The sequence below is a fragment of the Abramis brama genome (assembly GCF_963993115.1).
Source record: "Abramis brama genome assembly, chromosome: 9".
Taxonomy (NCBI): Eukaryota; Metazoa; Chordata; class Actinopteri; order Cypriniformes; family Leuciscidae; genus Abramis; species Abramis brama.
Window position 1 is genome coordinate 38,957,637 of NC_139971.1, and position 19,033 is coordinate 38,976,669.

General features: G+C 36.5%; 1 protein-coding gene across 1 annotated transcript in view; it reads left to right on the plus strand.

The window, feature by feature from the left end:
* The window catches only part of luzp2 (leucine zipper protein 2), a 116,867-nt gene extending 102,435 nt beyond the window's left edge, over window positions 1-14,432 (plus strand). The window contains exons 10-12 of the mRNA XM_084123862.1: window positions 5,460-5,564; window positions 11,619-11,687; window positions 12,835-14,432. Coding sequence (XP_083979988.1) covers window positions 5,460-5,564; window positions 11,619-11,687; window positions 12,835-12,939 — 279 coding nt within the window. The 3' untranslated portion in view covers window positions 12,940-14,432. The remainder of the gene's footprint in view (window positions 1-5,459; window positions 5,565-11,618; window positions 11,688-12,834) is intronic.
* The last annotated feature ends 4,601 nt before the right edge of the window (window positions 14,433-19,033 follow it).

Below are 19,033 nucleotides of genomic sequence, written 5' to 3' on the forward strand. Positions count from 1 at the left end.
CCTAGATGACGCAAAAGCACTCAGCCTCAGTGAGAAGTGTTGCTCAGAATCTCAATGCTTATATGTATTAAACCCAGAGGACAGAGCAGTGCTTTTTGATTACGCTCCAATACTCTTGTCCATAAGCGAGAGGTCTCCACAGAACCATATTAGAGAACATCAAAAGACCTCATAAAACAAGGCTTTAGCCTTCAGCTTTTTTTCTCGAAAAAGCTTATTTTTTATGAAAGAATATTTTAGGTACTGAACATGGTATTCAAAATACATTATTATTAAGCACTCATGAAAGGAAAAAAAGATGCAGTATCTTCTCATACAATGTCATATTTGTTTAATGTTCCTTAGAATCTTTATCTGAAGTGTTTCACTTTGAGCTTTTCAGCAAGACTTTCATTGGAAACCGGACAAAAATCTCAACCCTAAAAAAAGGCATGTGACAACCCTCTTCAGCGGTTCGGATTTAGGAACATCAAAATGACTGCTGTGTTCCTTATTACACCCAAGAACAGAACACCACAATCGCTTAGACGCCATTCTGCTCATAGACAGTGCTCCAGCGTATCAACAATGACCGCGCGGACTATGATTGACAGCTCGCTCACGAGCGAGGGTGGGTCTGTGTTGAAATGCTGCTGTCAATCAACAATCGTGGGAGGGGCGTCGATTTTGTGACGTCACAAAATCGAACGGCTTGATTTGAGACGGGGGAAAACATATAAGAAGTTTTAAAAAAAAACACTGGATGGATATTTATCATTTTATGATGGTTGTGTACAGGCACTGCCAACACACATTTCAGTACAATCAACTTGTAAAAGTGCATGTACCATTATATGACCCCTTTTAGATTAAATATATCATTGTGAAATATCTGTCCATGGTTTTCTCTCAAGTAAAAATCACTTTCTTCCACTCAAATTAAGTGGATGAGCAGAAGACATTTAGTCCTTCTTACAGTGTCCCATTCAGCATTTCATTACAGTCCCTATTCATCAACTGTTGGGAACGTAATGAGCCTTAATCCATTCCAAACAGCCGTGCAAAACCTATACTGTCAGCCAGCGCACACTAGTCCCTGCTGCTGAAAGATTCATCAGTGTGAGGTTTTAACAAACAGCCAGTTTTAAATGATAGTTGCTTCATGTTTAACAGCCGTTGAAAGATGTCGTGCTGCAGGTTTAGTCGCATGCAACATTTATGTGTTTGTGCTGTTTGCCTGTCAGCAAATACTGTGTATGTGAAGTAGATTGTTTAGATCAAAAGATATCAAAAGAGCATTATGCAAGTATTAATGCAAATGAATTTGAGAAGTTTATCATTTATATAGATCCACAAAAAGCATAAAAACATAAGCTTAGGTGTTTAAAAAATGTTGTATATAATATATATTTATCAATATGTTTTGCATTACAAGCCTATTTTAATAAAGCATTTAAAATATATATGTATTTAATTAAAATTTGATTCATCACAAATACACAGGTCACTAAATGCATGCAATTATAAAAAAGCAATAATACAATTTTAATAATAAATGCAAATTATATAATATAAATCATATAAATATAACTTTAATAATAGTCAATTTATTGCATCCGAAATATATCACTTTGTTCCCAGTTGATTGGTCCAGTATCCAGTATCTGTTTACAATCTATTTAGGACTTTACAATAAAGTACCATTAGTTAACTTTAGTTGATGCATTAACTAACACTAATAATGAGCAATGCATTTGTTACAGTATTTATTCATTGTTCTTCACATTAATATTAATACATCTATTAGTTCATGTAAGCTCTGATTCATTAAATATTAATAAAGACTTTTTATTGTATTGATGCATTAGTAAATCTTAAAATCAACATTAACGGTGCATTTCTGCACTTTCAGTGATTTTTGACAAACGTTGTTGAAAGTGGATCAGACCGAGCAGCACAACACACTTGTAGCCAATCAGCAGTAGGGGGTGTGTCCACTCATGATGGGGGAGGAGAGAGAGTGAGCCAATCAGCAGTAGGGGGCGTGTCCACTCATGATGGGGGAGGAGAGATAGTGAGCCAATCAGCAGTAGGAGGCGTGGCCACTCATGATGGGGGAGGAGAGAGAGTGAGTGAGCAGGAGGGAGGTTTGAAGAAAGACTGTAGAAAGAGAGATGGCTGAGAGACATTACAAAAGAGAAAGCTCATAAGAATATCTCTGGAAAAAGAAGGATTATGATCAGGCAAGAGCTTTAGGACCGGTGTTATATTAGAAAAGCTTTCCAGCGCTGAAAACAGATGCCAAGGTTGTGTTGTTTCTGTTCCATACATGAGTAACATTGGTTTTGTGCTTTTGTTGTAATGTCTATAACAAGACAGTTTTGAGTGTCATTGTTTGTCTGGAGCTGCTGGCGACTAACAACAAGCTCCTGCTTTTATATACTCGTGTACTGTATGTTCATTTTTTGTTTTTCCCCGTTCATCATCTTTTTGCTTTTTTTGGAGAGGAAACATTTTGCTTTGCTTCAGCTATGATAAAGAGACATCCAGTCCATGCATTTTGGGGGCGGAGCAATGAAGGGAGGGGTGTGTTTGTTTAGGCTGATTTCAAATATAAACATTGTTTCTCAGAAATTGTTTACTGCACCTTTTAAAGAAATACTTTACAAGTCATTTTAATTATTAGATAATGCTAACTAGTGTAGTCATCTAATATTAAATGAAATCTTATTATAAAGTGTTACCACAATCTCTTTTCCTGAACAAAACTTGCCCCGGATCAGGTTAGTCGTGCAGCAATTTTTTACCACGGTAATGAAAATTGTTTAAAAAAAGATCTACCTTCAAAGCCAGAGTTCGCTCAAACTAATCTGAAATGTAATTGAGAAGCCACTTAGGCTGCCTCTCGAGACAGACCTCAGATTGCTGCTGATGGTTGTTGCTGCTGCTGTATATATGTGTATGGATGGCATACTAAATATATTATCTGGAAATTACTTCAGGGTAAAGCGTCTGGCAAACCTGTTTTAAAGCTATTTTAGCAATTCCGGTCTGTGTCTGTTGTGGTGCAGTAATTACATCATCTTTAAAGACTGTATACAAGTCATATTTCAAGTAAACCCCAAATAAAAGCTAGTTTGTAAATGCGTTAAATTGACAAAAGTTTTGATCTCTCTATCTCAAGCCAACAGCAGCTGACAACAACAGAATTGAATGTGATGATGCTGGAAATCATGGCAATTGATCATATTAACTCTGTTGATTCATTATGTACAGTTAAACACAGTTAATTAACTGACAATCTGAACAAACCGAGAACCAAAATATTTTTACCCCCGCTTTCCCTGCAGGTATTTCTACCCAACATCCGCTAATTAGCTCATCTTAAACCAAGGAGGGCAAGCCGATTAATTAAAACAGGTGTTTTGAACAAGTAACTCAAACACGAAAGCCTCATTTTAATAACTCTTTACAGCAGTCGCCCGACGGCATCTTGTCTTGATGCTGTTGGTCTTCTCATGAGAGTTGTTTTGAATTGAAATACAGCACAACATTTCTCATGTAAAAACAAGAATTCTGAGGGCTTGATACAAGATTCATGGATATGTCCTGAAGTGAAATGTGCAAACTCAAATCCTTCATAACCATGTGTGGCATCGTGAGAGGTAGGGTATCGATCTTTCCACTATCAAATTCCATCATGTAAATAGCGAATCTGCCATGGCGCGAGCGCAACTGGCATTTAAAGGGAATGGGAGATGAGACTCTGATTGATTTAACGCACGTAAATCCCAAAACACACTCATTACTCATTATGAGAATAGGGACAACCCTTTTAGACCATTTTTCCCATCGTTAAACTAGCAAAAGTGGATTCGGACACGCCCTAACTTGCGCCCTGCGCTTTAGACCATGCGCTTAGATTGTTAAAATAGGGCCCCCAGTCTCTCTGTTCTCAGCTCATTAACAGCTTTTCTCCTTCACTCGCAACAGCTGTGTCCCCACCGCTGAGGAACCAGGTAACTGTAGTCCCGGACCAGGTGGCCATCTTGGTTTGTAGTCCCCATGCTGCACCCACCTAGATGGCACATACCTTGCCTTTATGACATACCCTCTCATGATACCACACATGATTCTAACCAGTCTACTGTGTACAGTACCTGTGCAAAAGATAGTAATTTGATTGTATAAGCACATTTTCTTTTAAAATCTGGACATTTTAGTATATGCAAACTCCCGTCGATACCAGATAACCATGTTCAAAACTGACTTACAAAAAATAAAAAAATAAAAAACTGTGCCTCTATGGATATCATGCTGATTTGCAATGGGGAAGCAATGAGTGTGTCATATTCCATTTCATTCACTCTGAGGAGCAGAGAGTCTCTAAGCTGATTATTGTTATATCATTACTTCTCCAGAGAGACACTTCAGAGACTGTATGAAGTTACTGTAGTAACATTCATCTCATCTGTCTTTGCTCAGTAAATGAGTGATAGGATGTGTGAAAAGCTTTTCTGGAAGCTTTTTTTCTTTCTTTCTTTACGCTAATTGCACACATTGATTTACCTAGAGACGCACATATACGGTAATCAGAGACAAATTTACCTGCTGGTTCTGAGTGTCTGAGGATCAATGATTTGATCATTTTTCTATAGTTTTATTGCTATTATTACAGACAAAACATACACAATGTCATTCCCCCAAAACAGAATAAACTAACAATATCTAAAGATACACTACCATTCATAAGTTTGGGGTTGAAAGAAGTCTCTTCTGCTCACCAAGGCTGCATTTATTTGATGAAAAATGCAGTAAAATGCTAATATTGTGAATTTAAAATAACCATTTTTATATTTGAATACATTTTGAAATGTAATTTATTCCTGTGATGCAAAGATGTTAAAAACATTGACACAAATGACTTGCCTTAAAGGGACTTTGATAGTGTTGTGTATAGTATTATTTTCATGTATAGTTTGTACACTATTATTACAGACAAACATTTACATAAAAAATCCCCCCCCCCCCCACACACACACACATTTTTTATATATAAGGTATACATTTATATTTATATATTATATATACTATACTGGTATTGATATTATAAAAATATTATTAGTATTATTATAATCTCTATAAGCACAGAACCAGCAAAATACTTAGCATTTATATTTATGTTGTTAGGCTAATGGAACAGATGTCATTTACTGTAAGTCTCTTCAGATAAAAGCATGAATGCTGAATGGAAAAAAATAACAGAACAGTCGAGTAGTAGATCACAATAGATAGAGAGAGAGCTGACAACTGACTTCAGATTAACCTAAGTGGAAAATTGTCTGTGCTTTATAATAGACTGTCTGGAGAATTTAACCCCAGCACTCTCCTATTTTTCCTCTTTTTCTTTCTCTCTCTATTCCTTTGTGTCTTTCATATCATAACATAACATTCTGTTTCTTTATGCTCTCTTCCTTAAGGACATCCCGAAAGTTCCCCGGATCACAACAACAAGTAAATTGCCTTTGAGCAGTGCGGTAATGAGGAGAGAGAGCACAGGACCGAAAGACTGCCAGATGGTGAAGGTAAATCTTTAGTGCCCCTTATACTCTAATGGCCACTTCCTTACCCTTTGGACTAAATGGGACGACTTATGTTCATTGCATCTCAGTGTATCCCTTAGCCATTTAAGATCATTTACAACTTTGCATTCAATTTCGTTCGAGAATAAGCTTTGAGGCCTCGCTCAGCAGTTTTCTCCTGATCAATGGTATATTGAACCGCTGCTGTTGGACCCATGAGAAAATATCATTGCTCCATTCCGGTGAAGTGTGTAATTTCTGTCCCTTTACGGCACCAAATGGAACTAATAATAATGATTGTTTTCAAACAGGTTGTTTAAACACTCCCCTGTCTTCCATTGGTCAGCTAAACAGATAGACCCGCCTCAAAATCACACCATTGGTGAGCCAGTACCATTTTGGGCCAGTCAAAGGGGCTTCGCACCGGAGGAACGTTTTTATAGTTCCTATAACTATTGGTGGAAGCATCCGCTTTACGGAGTGGGACCCCGCCTTTTTAGGGGACTAAATTAGCTCCTACTTCAGAGTAGGATCTAACACATCACAATAGAAACTACCAGTGATGTAATTGTACGCTGATTGTCTAAATGCACGCCAGATGAAACACCAGCACCGGCTATTTAAAAAAAACAACTACATTGTAAACACAGTTTACTTAGTTTGAAACGCGCGCTGTTTTCGGTGCGCACACACTGAACCGCACGAGAACAACAAAATTCCCTTCTCTTCGGCATCTATTTGTGGGACAAATACACTCAAAATGCCCGTCTCGGTGAGTATCCTCGTAAACAGTCGCTTATGGCTCACGTGAATGTAGACAATTGAGAAAGAAAGCAGTGTGTGTCATTATCATAGACTGTAAAAAATCTGGACAAAGCGTCACCCATAGACTTTCTGAAGAACGGGTTTGAAGCCGTTTATGGGGGGTATGGGCGGCGCCATCTTGGAAAATCTTGGGAAATCCTAACCCCGCCCACCTTCTAACGCAGCGCGCGTCACTCAGCTCGCTCTGCTACTCCGGTTATCTCTGTGTATATTTTAGGCAACGAAATATGTTATAAAACACCATACTAACTCTTTTCGTTTTCATTTAAAGAAATCTTAAACATTATAGCCACACAAATGTGGTTCAGGCAACGCATATTGATTATATTCAACTGCACATAACGTTTGCCTATTTATGAAAAAACAAAATATAAAACACAAACCTGCCTCTTTTCATTTTAAATATAATATAAAAATATTAAACATTTTATGGTCCAGGCAATATGTGCATTTGTACTAAACAACAGATTTTGCAGTAAACAACATTATAGATCATCTTCGTTGTATTAAAATTTAAAATGACAAAACTCAACCCAGTCTCTTTTTGTTAAATTTCAGTTTTATCAATATTAGCCATTATAAAAGTATAAGTAAAAGGTATAAGAAGCTATACAAATAAAGCAAACAATTCAGTCAAACATACAAAGTCAGCGCTCTAGTCTAACCATACAACGGTAAAGTTAAATAGCTTATAAAGTTATGAAACTTCCCCTCAGCCAAAACGATTGCCCAGGGAAAAAATTATAGATTCACGAGACCAAAAATCGACCCATTAGATATACACAAGACGAATTATATCTCATGTTTAACCACTACAGAGACACCAGAGTCTGCGGCATTGGCGGCAAACCTCAGAACGACTAGCCGAGGAAAGGCTGCTCCAGGCGGGGTACATGAACGCCGATCACCCGGTCATCGCTGGATCAACTGGATAAAATTTTCATAAATCTTTATAAATAAACCACAGATTTGAGCTTTAAACAACTACATTCTCGCCTGAAAAACTCTTAAAACTACATTTCATGATACAGAAGCAGTAGTATTATATGTCAACTGTATTAAAAAATGTCGTTTCTTATGTTGTCATTCTCCGTGGCGCTGCCTTGTCAGCTGTCAATCAAGCTGTCAATCAAAGTTAACCACGCCCTTATTGTCATACATATATCTAAATACGATCTAAACTAAAGAGTCAGAAAAAAATTCCCCCCCCTCACAGTTGTCAGGCACTCGGAAACTATCGAAAAATACAATAAAAGTCCATGGGACCAACCTGTAAAAACATGAATTTATGCTGTGAAAACGGACATTTTAACATGGGGGCTATGGACATTTGCTACTTTTGGGACCTCCCTCTAGCGGATTTTCGATGTATTGCAGTTTTTCGCACTTCCGGGTAGGCTTCATTTTTCAGATCAGAATGTTGCCGCTTGGTCATTATATTGGATCCGTGCATTCGCAGCCAAATTTGACTGCTGGTGACTGTGTCATGAATGTTAATCAAAGCACAAAATACAAAGACAAAATCTAAATCTTTTGTAACTTTAATCAAGATTAATTATATTTAATTTATACAGTGACTTTACATTCGATTATTCAATTTCCGTACCTGAATACTGTTAGATTTACCTGAAAACCATAAAGCACTTTTTTTTCATGTGTATTTTTGTTCTATTTTATTTATATATGTTTATAATTTGTTTATTGTTTTCTCTGCAGATTCACTCCCCTATAAAATCACCCCAATCATTCTAGAATTATTAATTATTTCCTAATAGAGCCTATTCAAGTCATCTGGTGAAATTGTTTTCATATGGCAATGTATATCACAGAAAAACTAAATATCACAATGCCAGTTTTTTCCCCAATATCATGAAACTATACTTAGTATCTCTTAATCACTCACACAAATGCTCGTCGACGCAGCTGTCTAATGTAGTTGAGGTTTTTGTTGTTGTTCTGTATCATTCAAATTTTTTTGACTGTCAAAAAAAAAAAGCCTGGGTCAGTGTTGCCAGTTTTTGGACCAACCTATCGGCACAAAAGAAATTCAAGGTGCCTGTGCGAGCTGAGCATGCAGAGAACACATGTGTAGAAAAATATGGCTGATGATGAAATTTACATCACAAGCACTGTACACATACAGTAGTCATTAAAAATGTATAAAAAAGAACTATGCCTTGGGATTTACCCTGATTTTTCAATAATAAATTGCCTCCAAGATAGCTAAAAATGACCTCAAAATGATTATGAGTGCATGTCATAGATCTTTGGAGGTATTTAAAAAAAGAAAAAATGTGCAGATTAAATAGATTACAATCCCATTTTGAGAAACGCACTCATTCGTATGGTAAGCATTAGGGGTGTGCCGTTAAGGCAATATCTGGATCTGGTCTTTACCCGGAAGTTCATACAAGTACTTAAGACTGTTATGTCTGTACTGTTTTCTTTGCAGTTATCACTGAACAAATATGCCTTGTGTAACTGATAAAATAATATATTTTTTATCATACTAAATATCTTCTAACTGTCGGAGGCGATTACATCGTATAGGCAATGCTTTGAGGTGTAATGCGGTCGTGCTTCAGGCAACCCGAGATATAGATATATATATATATATATTCCAGAGGAACTCTGTGTACTGAGTAATGTCAGGACAACCCCAACCTCAAATAAGAGGAGTCTGACCCTGATTAGAGAACATAGAAGTTGAGGAGGTAGAAAAGAAAAGAAACTAAACACTTTTACTATGCATACAAATGCAAATCTGAACAAATTATAGCCTATCATATCATACAAAGTTTAAACCATTTAAATAGACATATCAAGTAGCTGAAAATGTATATGTATCCTAGTTAATATAGGCTCCTCTTGACAGTCAGCTGGTTTGGTTTCTGAGAGACGCTCAGAGATCTTGCTGTGTTATTCCATTCATTAGTGTATCATATCGTACAAGGTTTAAACTTTAAAGCATGTAATTACACATATCAAGTAGTAGAACGTGTATGATATAGTATTTTAGTTGATTTACTCTTGCCAAGCTCTGATTTCTGAGATACAGACAGAGAGGCAACAGCAACGCTGCTATTTCATTTGTACTACTCATTTCATTCATACTGTACACTCATTCACTTCACACACTCATTATTGTGTTGTGATTTTAGAGATGTATGTATAATATCATGCTTTCTTTTGGCTCACCTGTTATCCAGCAAACGCGAGAAGTGACTGTGTGAGCCTCAGCCGAATATTATTCGGCAGAATTATTCGTTATTCTTTTTCAAGCCATTATCCGTACTTGATCTCTGGTCGTCATCAGTTGACACATGATGTGGATCCTGTATTCTGCAAGGTTTGAGACAGCGCTTCACGGATATCAGCATGGCAGAGAACAGTACTGTAAGACAGACGAGATACATCTCACTGACTGCTGACATGCGCTTATCAACTATAATGACAGGATTGTGTGTGTGTGTGTGTGTGTGTGTGATTGTGAGTAAGTGGCTGTGTGTTAGCTGAACGTGTGTGTGAGGGGAAGATATAGCCACGTGAAGAAGAGACACAGAAGAAACACAGGATCCCAGGGAGACGGTGTCATCTTCTGTAGATGACATGCCATGAAGATTGTCTAATGGAAATGTTCCCGAAGCAGATCTCAGTCTGCTGATGGTCCTGATGACAGCAGTGTGACGGAGATAAAACACATTACTCTGGCTTTCTCACCAGGGGCATCTTATCATTTATGAATGCTGCTGAATGTTCTTTCTTACTAAAGTCATTTACCAAGTCATTTATCATAGAGTAGTGTGTGTTTGAAGACCAGTTTTTTCATTATTGTAGTTTTTATTATTATTATTATGTTTTAGTATGTGGTTTGTTTTTCTTTTGCCTTATGATCAGGTTCTCCAGCATGATTTGAAATGATCAAAGAGCATCTTGAGCTTCAATGGGAGAACAACAACTAACTGACTGTCTGTACAAAGAGTCACATGACCTTTAACTTTATTTATTAACCTTTAAATAATGCAAAATCTATAGATTTATCAGTAAGTTTTACATTTAAATAATAAAATGCAAATCCCAGTTTTAAATGTTTGTCCCATATTTTGGACTCCATACACTACAGTTCAAAAGGGTCAGTAAGCTTTTTTTGCATCTTTTGAAAGAAATTATTACTTTTATTAATTAAATTGATCAAATGTTACAGTAAAGACATGCATAATGTTACAGAGATTTCTGTTTCAAATAAATGTTGATTTTCCTTACTTTACTTAAAATAATCATGAATATGTATCTCTGTTAAAAAAATATTACTAAGCATTTCAACTGTTTTCAACATTGATAATAATAAGTAATATAAGAATCATTTCTGAAGTATCATGTGACACTAAAGACTGATAATTCAGCTTTGCCATCTCATGAATAAATTACATTTTAAAATATATTAAAATAGAAAACATGTATTTAAATTAGAAAAATATTTCACAATATTACTGTTTTTTTTTAATGTGGTTTAGATCAAATGAATGCAGCCTTGATAAGAATAAGAGACTTGCAAACAATTGTAAAGGTCTAAAAAATGTGACGTAATGATGTCATGAAGGTGCCTAATTAGCATATGACGTTATCTAGCGACTTTCCATTGAAAATAGTTGGCATCGGTGGTCCAGAGGCACGTGTTTGCGACTCGTTTCGTTTATCTCTGCTGGCTTCAGTACAGTATATTCCTTAAACAATTCCTCAACCTCAATAATTTTGAGCAAACAGCACTTGAAGCAGACCTAGGCAGTGAAGGAAAATGAACAAGAGTTTTAGATGGTTAATCTTTACTGCCTATATAAAGTTGTTCTTTTGGCTGACACCATTCTACAGCACTTCCATTAACTTAGCCTCTCTGTTGTTTGTCCTGTCAGAATAAAAAAAAATGAGGGTGTTTTTTCCAGTTAAACACTGTCTCTTGTAGTCTTGTTCTCTTCTATTTAATGTGTTGATCCAGAAACATCTTTCTAGCTTGTTTCAGAGCTCCTATAGACAAGCATATAAAACATCTCCTGAAAATACTCCATCCCTTGAGCAACATGATTAATCTTTTTTTCTATTGTATAATCTCATAGCTCAGGGCTTTTGTGGAAAATGTAAACAGCAAACATTTATAGCCTATACAGTGTCTCTACTCCATTGTTTGCTTTTTAAATGAACATGTTCTTTTCTGTCTCTCTCTCTTTGTTCCTTCAGATGGGAGCAGAATGTTCCAATCAGACCGAGAGTTCATCTGAGATGAAAAAGACATTTGGACACAGTCGAGTGAGTTGTTCTGATGTGCCCTATTGAAAGAATTAAAGAGAGAGAAAAATAAAAATCTGTTGAACATGATCAAAAGAAGATGAATTTGAAGATTTTTTTCAACAGTTTTTGCCCATATGAAAGCAAAACATCATTAGAATTCAAAATATAGGCTAATAATTATTTTGTGTTCCGCAGAAAACCAAGTAATTTATTTAAATGAGGGGGTAACTATGATTTAATTACACAAAATGGAGTCCAAAAGTCTGAAACTTGTGAAAGTGAAAATGCTTGTTCATTTTGTTTTAATTTAATTAATTTGCATATATCACTGATATTTCTTCATTACAAATTTAAAAATTATAGTATCGTTCAAAACTTTTTTTGAAATAAATGAATACTGAATGAATTAATGTAGTATTAATTTAAAACTAAATTGATGAATAAGTTTACTCAGCAAGGACACATTAAACTGATCAAAAGAGAGAGTAAAAACATTCATAATGATTTCGGTTTTAAATAAATGCTGTTCTTTTGACTTTCTAGCCATCAAAGTATCATGGTTTTCACAAAAAATTAACAAGCACAAATGTTTTCAACATTGATAATATAATTCGAGTCGAGCATCAAATCATCATATTAGAATGATTTCTGAAGGATCATGTGACACTAATGATGTTGAAAATTCAAAGGAATAAACTGCATTTTAAAATATATTAGAATAGAAAATGTGCAGAATCTGAAATCTTATTCACTTTACTGTACATCATCACGTGTCTTTGTTTAAAATTAAACTCAACTTATTATATTATTTTCAGATTTAAATATTTTTTTAATTCCAGATTGTCTCAAACCTTTTGACTCCAATGCAAATTTGCCAAAATTTGTCTCTGAGCCTCCTTGTTCCCCATGTCATAGAAGTGAGCTGTCAAGACGCAGTAAGCATAGACATACACACACTTTCACAGATAACTATTTGCTACAGTGCTAAGAAGCGTTAGCCCTGGGCACTCCAGCAAGTGGTGACAGTTTTTGTCAATGATAGGTCAGTCTGACGCGACAGGGGAAATGGAGAGGAAGGTGTAAACGTCTAATCACCTGCTCTGTTTGTGCCAGACTTCACTACCATATGCATGTATTCTCTTCTCTTGTCACTTCTGTTCTCTAGCCCAAGAGCCCAGAGCAGATCGGACAAGGTCAAGAAAGGACAGCAGAGGAAAGCGGGAAAACAGACGGAGACCTAAAAAAGACACAAATGGACAAACACAACTGAAAGGACAGTGGAAGACTTGGCAGATTTTCTGCATGGTAAAAATGATGTCATATCGGTTTAAGCCCCTCTTCATCACTGAGCTTATAAGCACACACACACTGTAGGCAAACACAAACAACGACAGACACACAAAAAATAATAATCAGTCTAACACTGCTAATGTAGAAAAAGATATTCCCAACATTCAATTTTGAACTTTCTTAAAAAAAAACAAAAAAAAAAAAAAAAAAAAAAACAACCACATAGTATGGCATGCATTATAGAGTTTTAGATATTGATTTTACAAGGTTACGATGGTACTGGTGGTTTTTAATAACTGTTATTCTTTTTTTCTTTTTTCCCACTATTTTGATTCTTTTTTTTTTCTCTCTCTTCTGAAGTGAGGACACGATGTTCTTTGATTTGTGTTGTTTGTAATTAAAGACTATTTCTGGCACCGCAGACCAGAATTTCAGTGTTAAAAGTCACGCTGGGGGTCTTTTGAGTTCTGTAAATTTACACATGAGGTCAAATTCAAACTTTTGTCAAAGCAGCTTCTGAAAATATTGAACTATTGAACACTGTATGTCCTGAATGCAAAATAGGGCTGCACGATTTGGGGGGGAAAAAACTGAATTGTGATTTTTCTGATAAATTGTGATTTAAAATGTGATTTTTATTTTACAGTACTACTGTAAAATTACAATAATAATATTTTAGTCTTAATTTTTTCATTTTCGAACGTTAAACCAGCTTTTATTTAGTCAAGAAACCACAGAGAGCCCTTAAAGCATTTCTTTTTTTTTTGACAACAGCCGGTTTATAAGCACTTCTCACTTCTCTGCCAGTTTCCCAACAATTCTCACGTTTGGTGCGTTGCATTTTTTTAAATGCACGTAATAAGCGACCCAAACTCAGAGCACATGCTGAGATGAGATTGTGTGGAGCAGCATTTACTGTTAATGGAGCTGAAAACACCAGATCATAAGCTGCTCACATAGTGCTGCGCTTCACTCTGAAACACGCAGTGCATGTACTTATTTAATTCTCTCGCAGCCTTTACGATTCGATAGTCACACTAAGTGACTATCGAATCGACGATAGTCGCGATAGTCGCGTTTTCGTTTTTATTCCGATTAATTGTGCAGCCCTAACAGAACCCGAATCAATCCCAATTCAGCTGAAATTACGAAAAGAACTGTTTAACGTGAAGGTACGGTTTGTCTCGTGTTGTAGCAAAGATTAATTTACTCCTCCTACTCCATATTACGAGGATCAAGTTGGCTGGCCAACTATCACTGTTGAATATTTCGGAGCTTTTGGTGCCAGAATTAAAGAGAAAAACTCGACTCACAGTGAGTCGTCTCCCTAAGAATGATGTGCCATGCACCGAGTACTTAATCTACTGCTACATCTCTCTGTTTCTCTACCTTCTTGTGTCCTTTACAATAAACCGTGATTTTCGCTAAATGTGTGAAGAATAAATGGTTATTTGTGGAGTAAAACAAACCGTGCATTTCCTGCGTCCTGACTCTTCCTCTCCGTTTAATTAACACCTCTGGTGCTTCAAGAAAGGCCCTGATATACCGTTAGAGTGCAAGGTCAATAACCTAGATCCCGCGGGATCAAGGGAAAGTCCTCATTGGTGTATCCTGTACGTGAGCAGCACATCATAATAACGTAAAAGCTTTGGTTCTTAGCTTTTTCAAAGACCTTTGGACCTTTGATCTCCGTCCTTCCTCTCGCTGCCCACCACTTTTCCCTGCTAAAGTTTCTATTCTTTTTTATGTATACACTTGACTGAAAGATATAAAGAGACTAGGAGACTAGAAGTTGTGGTGAGTTGAGTCTTGATGGCAGCTTGTTCTTTTTTTGGCCTTGACATGACATCTTTGTCTTGGAAATTAAAGCTGTTCTTTAAAGATTATTTCAGTTAATCAAGGCTTTTGTCCTCCTATGTTGTAGTTGTTGCTTTTTATCACATTTATGTCTGTGTAAAAATACAGGCACAATTTTAATGAGGCAACAGCATCTTTTCCTTCGAGTCGGAGGTGGTAAAACACTCAGCCAGCAGAAACGTCCACCTGCAAATTATGATTTCAGGCCATTTGCTACCTTGCCAATTATCATCAAAACTTCTAAGGGAAAGCATGCCAAGTGTATCCCAGAAAGAAAGAGAGGTTCCTCATGAATGTTTGAGCTGGACAACTCCCTGACGGACTACATGCTCTCTCTCAGATCGCTTCACAGGAAAATGAGGCCGATAGTGACAAATCTGTGCGAAGAGCCAATTTACTTGTAGCTACACTGTGGCTTCCAAAAATATGATGTTGTCTTCCCTTGAAAAACTTACCTCTACAAGATCTTATAAATAAAAATGAGCCGTGATCAAAACCTGATTTATATCAGCCTCTCTTGCGGAGAGGCAGAATATGCCTGATTACATTTGCTTCGAATCGAGGCTGACTTGTTACAAACTTTTCAAAGTCAAGTGCTTCATTCAGCACCGGGAATGAGACATTCATTTTGGATTTACGTATTACCTCCAATCTTTGGATCCAAACACAACCTTCCGTTCTGCCATAACTGCGAAAATACTGTAAAAGCAAAACAATGCAAAAAAGAGTGCCATGTGTCATTCTACTCTGATCTTGGAAACGCCAACCATTTTCTTGCCTTCAGCCTCCATTAACGCTTATATGGGGTTTGGATGAATTCGAGAAAGGCATTCTGATAGGCTAATTACAGCTCAGAAAGCCAATTTTCCCCTCTAACCCACTCCAGTCAGGGAAAAGGTGTAGGAAATAGAGCCCATCAGCAACTTCAAAGTGAATTTAAATAGCTCCATCAATACTTCTATTCAAACTCACCCTGGAAGTACTCGCGCACAGGCATCTCTATTGGTTTGGCTCTTTACGTGTTGAGTTATGAGGAGGTAAAACAGTATTTTCAGGAACAACAACAGTCGTCGTCAGAGGAGAAAAGGAAGCTGAAGAATCCGGGCCAGCTGTGAGACACGCAGTGCCAGTGGATTCATGCCGATTCCTGGTTGCCAAAATTACACGGTCAAACACACACACATACAAACACACAGAGAAAAAAAATATGCATTTGGATACTATGCAGACGGTGTTCCTTAAGATAGAAACAACAGCCAACAGAAACAGCCTGGTTTTTAAACCTTATCTGACATTTGGAGATAAGAATGATGCAGTATTATGCATTCTGTGTGCGGTGACGCAAAAGTACAGCTTCACCCTGCAGACATGTTGACAACATGACACCAATGAGTAGCATCTTTTCTTCTGTACCTGGACAGTGATAGATGATTCATTAGGTTCATTTGGAGGCGAGCTGCTCCTCAAGGATGGAGGAAGGTTTCATGGCAACAGTATATTCCCCACCTGGTTAAAAACCAACTTTAACTTTGTGCGAATCTGTGCACACAGATATAAAAGTGTGGCGGCGGGCCAGCCGTAAAGTCATTGCGAGGACAGATTTTACAGTGAACAGCTGTGGGGCTTTGCAGTAAAGTTTCTCACTGCCTCCCACACAGTGCATAAAAATACAATTATTCACCTATTATCTTTCACCTCATCACATTTGTACTCTAGAAATAGTTCTTTTTCATTTAGTTAGTACACTTTTTGCTTGGACATTCCCTCTGGACTGGACTTGTAAATATTTGAACTATACATTACAATATAAACTGTAGTTGGAGATGTTAGTTACACTTTGTTTTAGCAGATCTTTAACCACAGACTGATGATATCACTGCACATAACTCTTACTAATAACCACTTTAATATAGCTGAACTATGTTGGATTATTAAAAAAGAAGTATGATAGAGTCCCATGAAATGTTGTAGAAATTGATTTAGCTCCTTATATTGAGTGAGTGTCATTACTGGCAGTAGGCCACAATCTGAAATATGCACTCCGATATAGTATGCTGTACTCGAATTCTAACTACATTGACGAAACATCTCCTGCAGCTAATTGATGTATAACATGCACACAGCCTGACGATGTCAAACTATTTCAAGGTGTTTAATCTTAAAGAGCAAACCCGCATTAATATTCATAAGGTAGCCTGCCAACATATGCTGGTCCTAGCTAAATCATTCATCTTATATTAGGCTCCACTGTTTTGAGATGTTGTGTCTTAAGTCAAATTAAGCTGTAAAGGTCAACAATGCAAAGCATTTAATAGAACTCAGAGTAATCTAAGCCTACAACCTAATTAAATACTCACACTAATTACCCATCATGCCCTTCTCTTCCTCCTGTAGAGTGGGCTGCTCATTAAAACAAACAGTTCTGATGGATGAGATGTTTTGACATTTCTCTCTCTCTCTCTCTCTCTCTCTCTCTCTCTCTCTCTCTCTATATATAAATATATCTATATATATATATATATATATATATATATATATATACACACACATACACAAAAATCATTGATGTTCTTACAATGTACCCATTAATTCAGTTTTCAGTATCACATGATCCTTTAGAAATTATTCTAATATGATAATTTGCCAAACAACAACAAAAAAAGAAACATCTAATTTGGAACTTTTTGTAATTGAGTTTAAATTACTTGTTATTACTTGTATCAGAGTTGATGTTCTATTTCCAGTTTAGATGCACCAAAGCCTTGAAAAACATGAATTCTGTTTCAGTAAGTTATTCAGCTGTTTGAAAACTTCTATAGCCTACATCAAGTGTAGGGTTTAATATGACAACTTTATCATTCTTCTCAGAATAGTAAATGTTAATGACTAACTTTTCAAATAAAATAAAAAGATAATTTAAAAAAATTAAGGGGAACGTTGAATTGAATAAAATTCGATCAAATTATTGACCTGACATAACATTCTTTTTCTGCTTATCCACTTTTTATTTAGTGATACTTTAGCAAATTGTGGACATTCACATAAGTGCACCACATGCTGTTTTTTTTTGTGTTTTTTTATGTTTACCTCTCTGTTAGCACCCTGAGGGCCCTCAAGAGCTCTGACACAATCTGAATACTGATTAATATTACCTCTAAATGTTAAACTGTGTTAAAAAAAATTAATAATGTACCGTGAATTTATTTATAATAAATTTATTAGACATTAGAGATTGGAATTTTCATGTACTATGGTGGTTCTATTTTCTCCACATTTTCTAATAAGAGGACAGAAGAAGCTGAATCTTCTGTTCCTATATAACAGAAACTCATGCACTGAATCATTTTCTGGGGTGTAGGCATAAACTAGGCAGCAGACTGCGATTTCATACCTCATAATAATTCCCATTGCTGCATTTCTGAAGTCATCATCAGTTCAGCCGCTTACATTGTCTTCCTGGAATACACACCACCAAATTAATATGATCAGTTAGCAATGAATTGGAAAACTTCTTTATGTGATAATGAAAATGATATAGGAAATACGAGTCTTCCAGGAGAACACTGCTGAAACTGTTATCTCCAGCTGAGTTGATTTAATAAACACAGAGGATGGTGTGATGTTTAATCTGTCTAATAGCGCCTACTCTTCCAGAAAAATACATCTCTCTCTTCCTATCTTTGAGATTGTGTTCTTCTAAAGCCATCTGGGGAGAGTGGAAAAACAGTAGGTATCATTATTTGGTTTAAAAGTGGTTTCTGGTGGGTTTTACTTTACAAATAACAATGACTTGTGGAGGGTTGACAAGAGCCACTCATGACCAGATGTGAAGGTCCCAAAGGCTTGAGACATGAGAGTGGAAAAGAAATTAGAGCTGTGTTATTGTAAAGCACTAGAGCTATTAGCTCTAATGCACTCCTTTTCGGCTCTTCACAACAACAAAAAAGAATCTCTCCAGAATGAGCAACGCTATCTCACGACCAATTCGTACGAGTGAGTAAAGGGTGGCTAATTCATACGAATTCGTACAGCCTCACTCGTATGAAATCGAATGATTTGTCTAAACCCACGTGATGGTTAGGTTTACGGGCGGGGTCAGGGGTAGGTCATTCGTACAAATTCGTATGAATTGGGCAACTCGTAAAATATGTACGATTTAGCAAAAATCGCACAAATTCGTACGAGTGAGGTCGTATGAATTAGCCATCTCGTAAAAC